The sequence below is a fragment of the Myotis brandtii genome, unplaced genomic scaffold, assembly GCF_000412655.1.
Source record: "Myotis brandtii unplaced genomic scaffold, ASM41265v1 scaffold84, whole genome shotgun sequence".
NCBI classification, from domain to species: Eukaryota; Metazoa; Chordata; class Mammalia; order Chiroptera; family Vespertilionidae; genus Myotis; species Myotis brandtii.
Window position 1 is genome coordinate 5,167,450 of NW_005371410.1, and position 8,656 is coordinate 5,176,105.

Consider the following 8,656-nt stretch of genomic DNA (forward strand, 5'->3'; position numbering starts at 1 on the left):
GCCAGGCAGGCCCTCCTCCCCGTCTCCGCCCCCTCCTCCTCCCGGAGCAGGCGCTGCATTCTGGAAGGTTCGTGCAGGCGTTGGGCGCGTTCTCCTACTTCGCAGCCGGCCAGAATCCGCATCCATCCGTCCTTCCTGAGCCCCACGCAGACCCAGCCCAGCTCGCCATGCCCGAGAACGTGGCACCCCGGAGCGGGGCGCCTGCCGGGGCTGCCGGCGGCCGCTACAAAAGCGCCTATCAGGACCGGGATAAGCCGGCCCAGATCCGCTTCAGCAACATCTCCGCGGCCAAAGGTATCGCTCCCGGGGCCTAGCCCGCGGCCCTACGGGGTCGGACTCTGCGTCCTCGCCCTGCTTTTGGGTGGTCATGGTTCAGTGATCCCCTCTTGTCCTTAAGGAGCAGCAGCCCCGTGAGAGGATCCTATTATTTTCTGCCGATAACTCTCGACCCGGAGTGTGGATTTTCCGCATTCTGGGACCTGGACGCCCGTCGTTGTTCAGCCTGTTCACTCACGCTTGTAGCGGTCCCTGGGGTTCTGACAGTTAAGCCCTGTCGCTTATCTGCCTTTTGGTCCCACTGGTTAAATGTCTGCACGATACTTATAAGTTCTCTTGTTCTTGTAAAAATAACATTTAAATAAGTTTTCCTCGCTCAGCTGTTGAGTCGAATTGGATAAGCTCTTCACGGCTCTTCACGCTGAAGTTGGGGCGGGGCCCTTCGTATGGGGCTGTGGGGAACAGATTTGCCCGTTTTGCTTGGGAGTAATTGTGGAAAGCTACATTGTGCGTTTATGTTATCTAGGCATGTGCAACCAAACACAAGCAAACCAGGAAACATGAACAGTTTGCCAGAGTTGGATTTTTTGGTAGAACACTTTGGCCATCAAGACCCGCGTTTCGTGCTCTGTTGCCGTTACTTCGTGGCTTTGTAACCTGTAATCTCTAGGCGAGGCTTTCTTACCTATAAAATTGAGGAGAAAAATGTTTCTTACTAGAGTTGTGAGGATTAAGAGAAATCTAATTCGGATAGATTCTGGAAGGAAAGGTGAGAGCAAGGCTTAAGAGATTGTGATGTGTATTGAGGAAAAATGAGTATTTCATTCGGGTTAGAAAATGAGCATGAGAAAAGGGGGGGGGGGGGGGAGAAAATGATCATGAAAGTGAGATGGGAAGGATAGGGTTGGGCCAAATCTTGAAGGACCTGGTGTCCTGTAGAGGATTTGCACAACTGCCCTGGCTAGAAACCATTTTTCAGTAGAATGAGTTAAAGCTAACTTGCAGGGTTGCTGTGGGCATTAAGTAAGAAAGCGTATGAAGAAGAGCCCCATATATAAAATACAGCCTTACAAATACGTATTAGAGGTCGTCATCTGAAGTGAATGAGGGTGTGATGATGCTAAAGAAAAAGATATAGCAGGCCCTCGAATAATGCTTTGTTCAATGTGGTTTCTTTATATTGTTGATAAAGATGTCCTAGTAACTTACCTGTTGCGTTGATCAATTCGCCTGTGGTAAAATTGGTTTCCTTATATGTCATTTGGCTGTAATTCCAAGAACCTATCAATGACACTGAGGACTTTCTGTGCACTGGAGGAAGGGTGGTGGGATAAGAATAGGTTCGGATATGGGCCTAATGAGTTGGAGAGGTCAAAATGACCAGGGGAGTAGATTTAGGGAGTCATTTGGAAATTCAGGAGAGAATATACCTGGAAGTAAAGATGGGGTAGGTAGTTATCTAGGGGGCATAGTGGAAGCTTAGATTTATTATGTTAGAAACAAGATGTTAAATTCTGGGGCCATGTGGAGGGTCAAAAGAGCTATATAATAAGATTTTAAACAAACAAGGAAGATACAGCATGGAAGGTTTACTTAGGTGATCTTTGAAACAGCAGTGAACAGAGAATTGAAACTGGACAAGGGAAATATGCATGTGGGAGAGACCACCTAGATTTATGTAAGGAGACTCAGAGCAAAATAACACAGCTAGTCTTTCCAAGTCAGACAAAACTTACAAACTAATTGAGAAAAGCTGCTGCAATGTGCATCTTTAGTTAAATTCAGGGAGCCAGTTTTTTAAAAAAAATATATTTTATTGATTTTTTACAGAGAGAAGGGGGAGAGATAGTTATAAACATCGATCAGCTGCCTCCTGCACACCTCCCACTGGGGATGTGCCTGCAACCAAGGTACATGCCCTTGACCGGAATTGAACCTGGGACCTTTCAGTCCGCAGGCTGACTCTGTCCACTGAGCCAAACCGGTTAGGGCAGGGAGCCAGTTTTTTATTTTGATGTTATATCTAGTACTATTCTGTATGAGTCATTTAACAGACAATACAGTGTGCCACATGGTGTATGTTAAACTTCAGACACTTTGGGAGATGTTAAGCATATGTAATGTGTGTTTTTCTAGTGTCTTCAAGTAGATGAATTAGGGCATTCTTTTTTTTTTTTAATTGATTTTAAAGCGAGTAGGGGAGAGAGAAAAACATAGATGTGAGCGAGAAACATTGATCCATTGCCTCCCATGCACACCCAGACTGGGGATCCAGCCCACCACCTTTTGATGTATGGGATGACTCCAACCAACTGAGCCACCCCAGCCAGTGAATTGGCTGGTCTGCTTGTAGATTATGGCCATGAGAGGCCACTAAAATTGCTTGGAAGGGTAATAATATTGACTGGGCAATTAGGAATAGCAGCTTCAAACTATGAAATAATTAGGTAGAAAACAATTTTTAAATTACACCAAATATTTTCTCTTAACACTTTAAGGTTATCTATTATTGTTCACAAGGTGGGGAGCCTTATGCTAGCTGTGGAGTACACAGAAACTATTAATGTACAATTTCAACCCTATGTATATGGAGTGAGATGGTATGTGAGAAAGGGAAATATTTAATCAGTTGTCCAGACCTTGTCAAAGAAAAGGGGTCAAGTATTCATCAATTCCAATTTCTCTTAGAAGATAGTAAGAGGACTAATGAAATAGAAACAGTCTCATGAACAGATAATAAGTAACTTTAGCATGGTAGACAGTATATCTAGAGATGTTTCATAACATTGATAATGATGAAAGCTGTGATTTTAGTTTTGTGTTTGTTTCTCATTTTTTGGAGGGAGGGGTCAAGTTAATTACATAGTATGGTAGGAGGTTTTGCCTGTCTTATTGCTGCTTGTCTTATTTTAAAGAATAGAGAAAAGAATACAGTCCTCATTCAGAGATAATATCATTTTGACATTTAAAGGAAGATTAGATAAATCCTCAAAATTTATTCTGTCATAGGCAGAGCATAAGGACTATGTATAGTGACTTTAACATGAAGTGTGTGTCCTACAATTAAAGGAGTAAGTTACTCTGTTTCCAGTAGATTGTTATTAAACAATGAGTTTTCTTTAGTGGACATGGTAAAATGTTCTGCACAATATCCTTATAAGGACAGAAAGATCATTTGAGAAGAAAAGTAATTTGCTCTTTAAAGAGTCTTCTTGATTTTGTCTTCCTTTGCAGCTGTTGCTGATGCTATTAGAACAAGCCTTGGACCAAAAGGAATGGATAAAATGGTAAAAATGAAATCATTCATTACTTATTGAATGCTGCTGTCTACACTGAAAGATTTTATTTTTGGGGAGAGAAACACATTTGTTGTTCCACTTATTTATGCGTTCATTGGTTGCTTCTTGTACTAGTATGGGCCCTTAACCAGAGTTCAAACCCAAAACTTTGACATATCGGGATGATGCTCTTATCAACTGAGTTGTTTGGCCCCGGCCTCACACTGCAAGATCTTGATAGATAGAGGGTTAAGACATGTTGCTTAAAAAGTAACAAGTGTTAGAAAGGCACTTGAGAGTTCAGAAGAGTGATTATTTGGGAACGAGACAGGACTTAGCTATAATTCATATTTTGTTCAATGCTTTTTAAACAATGGAAATATACATGCAAAAGTAGTTACCTACTCTTTTTGTGTTGTTAGGAAATATAGTAAAGCTAGGTGTAAGGGATTGAGTTCAATGTTACTTATTGATGTAGCTCTGTGACCTGACAGGTCTTGGGTTTTAACTCTTCTGGCTTTGTTGACTGGCAGCATAAAACAGATGGCTTCCAATGACTTTTAGGTAATATGCCCCCATCTTTACTTCCTTTAGTGCTAGTTAATTTCCAAAATGAGAGATGAGGAAACAACATAGAGGATTGTCTGGATCAGCAGTCACCAACCTTTCAGACCTCGCAGACCATCAGTGGTCCACGGACCACCAGTTGGCAACAGCTGGTCTGGATGATACACAGATCATTATTCCTTCTGAATATTTTAATATCTGTCCCTGATAGTACTTCTTTTTGCTCTTTGCTGAGAATACTAAAAAAATAACTTATGTGTTGACTATAAGAATTGTGTATGTCAATTGTAATTGAAAATTTTAAAAAGTTATACTAGAGGCCCGATGCATGAAATTCGTGCAAGGGGTTCAGCTGGAAAGTCGTTCGGATCTCCTAATTAGCGGCTCTCCTGTCTAAGTAGCGTATTACGCTCTTATTATTATTATAGATAATAAAAGGCTAATATTCAAATAGACCAAATGGCGGAATGACCACCAGGAGGCAGACGCTCAGTGCAGGAGCTGCCCCCTGGTGGTCAGTGCACTCCCACACGGGGAGCACTGGGCTCACAGCTGGTGAGTGCAACCGCGGTGGTGGGAGGCTCTCCTGCCTCCGTGGCAGTGCTAAGGATGTCCGACTGCCAGCTTAGGGCTGGGACTAAGCCGGCAGTCATTCATCCCCAGCGGGCTCCCAGGCTGAGGGACCCCCGCCCCCGACTGCACAAATTTTGTGCACCAGGCGTCTAGTTTTAAAAATAATAGCTAATTAATGGAAAAAAGGAATTGCGTTCACATTCATGGTGCTGTATTTTGGGGCATCCATGGTATCAGTTCTCTTTTTCACAAATAAAAAAGTAATTGGAACAAAGCCAGCTGTTTTACTTGTAAAGCTAGACTATTATGCATACTTTTAGTGTAATGATTTATGTTAGTATACGGTTTGAAATTTAGCACAGTTGTACGCTATGAGACATAAATTAATTTCTCTACCAAATTAATAGAGCTTTTAGGTTATCACATTAATACTGGATAAATAAAATAAATTTTGAAATCACAGCTTTAAAAAAAAAATTAAAACTTTTCAGATTCAGGATGGAAAAGGCGATGTGACCATTACAAATGATGGTGCCACCATTCTGAAACAAATGCAAGTGTTACATCCAGCAGCCAGAATGGTAAGTATAATTTTAGATGAGGTGTTTTTTAAGTGTATGGTTTGATATTTGATAAACAGTTAAATTTGTTTTATTTGATCACATGATATAATTTAAACATTGTGAATTTTTAAAAATTTATTATTATTATTATTTTTGTGTTTGAATCCTCACCCAAGGATATTTTTCCATTGATTTTTAGAGAGAGTGGAAGGGAGGGTGAGAGACGGAGAGAAAGAAACATGGATGTGAAAGATACACATTGATTGGTTGCCTCCCACATGTGCCCCACCCGAGCTGGGGATTGAGCCTGCAACCGAGGTATGTGCCCTTGACTGGAATCGAATCTAGGACCCTTCAGTCTGCAGGCCAGCGCTGTGTCCATTGAGTCAAACGGCTAGAGCAAGCATTGTGAATTTTTAAATTATGTAATGATGACTTTTTAAGTGAGTCAAATTATGCTCATACGGGGTCAGTTCAGATAAACTTGGCAAAGGACTCCAAAATGACACTGTAACCTCACCTGAATTCCCCATTTCATAGCTCCCAAGGCTACAAGGTACCTATGGTATAACAATATACTCTCTGACAGGAACTTTTAAGTAGCTGGGAAGTAAATATTTACAGTCCACAGTCTGAACCAGAAATCATGTGTTTTATATTTATATAAGTAGAATTTTGTATGCCATAAATATGTGGGTTATCATTTTCTTTTCTTTTTTTGGGAGGGGGGAGGGATTATTTTAAAATGAAACCCAAGTAGACAACAAATCCAAAGTTATGCGTTATATTGAATCTTAATAGTGTTGATAATAATAAAATTGTGACACTGATGTGAAGGCCATTTATATTTTTTTATATTTGAATTAGATGTTATTAGGTTCTCACATTCTTATTGAACAACTTAAATGTTCTGTTCACTTAGCTGGTAGAGTTGTCTAAGGCACAAGATATAGAAGCAGGAGATGGCACTACATCAGTGGTCATCATTGCTGGCTCTCTCTTAGATTCCTGTACCAAGCTTCTTCAGAAAGGTAGGTAGAACATAGGACATACTTTATTCAAGTTAAGTAATGTCTGATTTAAGATATAATTTGGAATAAGAATTTTACTAGGACTTTTTAGATTAAATTTTGCTATGTTTATTATATGAATTAGAAATGTTTTTCTTTTTGCTTCTCTTTTTTGCCAAACTTTTTAATTATTATTGAATTTATTGGGGTGACATTGGTTAATAAAAGTATATGGGTTTCAAAAAAAAAAGTATATGGGTTTCAGGTGTACAATTCTATAATACATCAACTGTACATTGTATTGTGTGTTCAACACCCCAAGTCAGGTCTGCTTCCATCGCCATTTATTCCCTCTGTAGCCTCTTTAGCCAAGCTTCTTTTTTAAAGTGATTTTTTGGAGAGAGAAACATCAATCGGTTGCCTCCCGCAAGCACCCCAACTGGGAATTGAACCTGCCACCCTTCTGTGTAAGGGCAGTGCTTCAACCAATTGAGGCACACCAGACAGGTCTAGCCAAACTTTTGATGGAATTTGATAGAATTTTGCTTTTCAAAAATAAGTGGTAGTGCTGTTGCTAATCTTAGGCTCTAGATGTGAATGGTGATTTGGGAGAGAAAGTATGGGTTCTTGCTCTAGTAAATAGTGCTTAATCATAGTGGTGACTCTCCAGTCACTTATCCTACTTATGTAGATTTATGCTGTTTTTAAAAGTATTAACTTTGGTTTTCCTTTTAAATATCACATGTGTATGTGTAATTGAACTATTCCAAATTAAATGGAAATAAATTATTAGTCATAATTAACAGTTAAGGTTATACAAACCATTATAACTGAAGCATAAGCTAATCTATAGTTAATAATTTAAAATTTATGACTCTTGAAATTTTAACGAATAGAAAATTTTTAAGTGTGTCAAATATGTAGCTTATTTGTTATATAATTAAGTAACTAGATTTTCACAAATGACAGGGATTCATCCAACTATCATTTCGGAGTCATTCCAGAAGGCTTTGGAAAAGGGTGTTGAAGTATTGGTTGAAATGTCTCGACCTGTGGAACTGAGTGACAGAGAAACTTTGTTAAATAGTGCAGCCACTTCATTGAACTCAAAGGTGAGATGAGCGCTAAGGGATCGTTGTAAGATTACAGCTTAAGGTTTGTTAAGAACCACAACTCCTATGCTGTGATTTTTGTTTGATGCTCTACAGTTCATAAATTCTCAAGAGTAGGTAACTAAAGTAATTTGTATAACTGAATTCAAGTAAAGTTTACTCCAAGATTGTCAGATAAATTGTATCCCCATTTTACATATGGAAAATAGGTCTAGTGAAGTTAAATAACTCATCCAAGACCCACAATGAGGGATAGAACTAAAATTTGAACCAGGACAAGATTGCCCATCCATAGTCCATCTCTTAACTAATGTCTGTGCTGCTTTTCTTAGTTATCAAATTTAAAGCAATGATGTTTTAAATTTCTTGGGAAATTATGTCACCTGCTCTTTTCTGTCATATCCAGTGTCACACTTTCATTCTTTTTCATTTTCTTTTCATCCGCATTATATTGATATGTTCATTTTCTTCTAATGTTAAATTGAGAATTAGATAATATTGTTGAATGTCCCCAGAAATTAATATGACAGAATAGCATAATGGTTACATGCATTGGTCTTAGAGTCTAGACTGTTTGAGTGGCTGGCTCTATCACTTGACTAAGCTGTTTGACTACTTCAGTTTCTTCATTTGAAGATTGAATGATTATAGAAATGTAAAGTACTAAGACCACTGCCTGGCATATAGTGCTCAATAAATGTTAGCCACTAGCTAGTTTTACCAGCACCCTCAGTATTAGGGGTACACATATATAGCATCTGATCACAAATACATTTTAGATAAGAAACCACATGAAATTAATTTTGTTTTGGATTTCCTATAGAGTTGTTAGTACATATTTTTATTTCATGCCCTTGCTGACTGACAATCTGAATTGAAAAGACAGTTTGTATGGAATGTTTTCTCATATATTCTCACTTTCCCTCTTCCCCACCATCCAAAAAAAAAGTGATATGTCAGTAAAGAACTAGGACTCTTTCTGTTGTGAAACTGACTTTTTTTTTTTCAATTCTAGGTTGTCTCTCAGTATTCAAGTCTGCTTTCTCCAATGAGTGTAAATGCAGTAATGAAAGTGATTGACCCAGCCACAGCTACTGGTGTAGATCTTAGAGATATTAAAATAGTTAAGAAACTTGGGTAAGCATATCTATTTATAACTTTAATGAATAAAAATTAATTTTGAAAGTAAGTTTAAGTTATTTCCAAAAATAACTAACTTTTTTATTTTATTTTTTAAAATATATTTTATTGATTTTTTATAGAGAGGAAGGGAGAGA

The 8,656-nt window shown here is 38.7% G+C and overlaps 1 protein-coding gene across 1 annotated transcript in view; it reads left to right on the forward strand.

Moving 5' to 3' along the window:
* The first annotated feature begins 6 nt into the window (after positions 1 to 6).
* The window catches only part of CCT4 (chaperonin containing TCP1, subunit 4 (delta)), a 14,607-nt gene continuing 5,957 nt past the window's right edge, over positions 7 to 8,656 (forward strand). The window contains exons 1-6 of the mRNA XM_005884574.2: positions 7 to 294; positions 3,511 to 3,563; positions 5,186 to 5,275; positions 6,180 to 6,288; positions 7,237 to 7,379; positions 8,395 to 8,516. Coding sequence (XP_005884636.1) covers positions 168 to 294; positions 3,511 to 3,563; positions 5,186 to 5,275; positions 6,180 to 6,288; positions 7,237 to 7,379; positions 8,395 to 8,516 — 644 coding nt within the window. The 5' untranslated portion in view covers positions 7 to 167. The remainder of the gene's footprint in view (positions 295 to 3,510; positions 3,564 to 5,185; positions 5,276 to 6,179; positions 6,289 to 7,236; positions 7,380 to 8,394; positions 8,517 to 8,656) is intronic.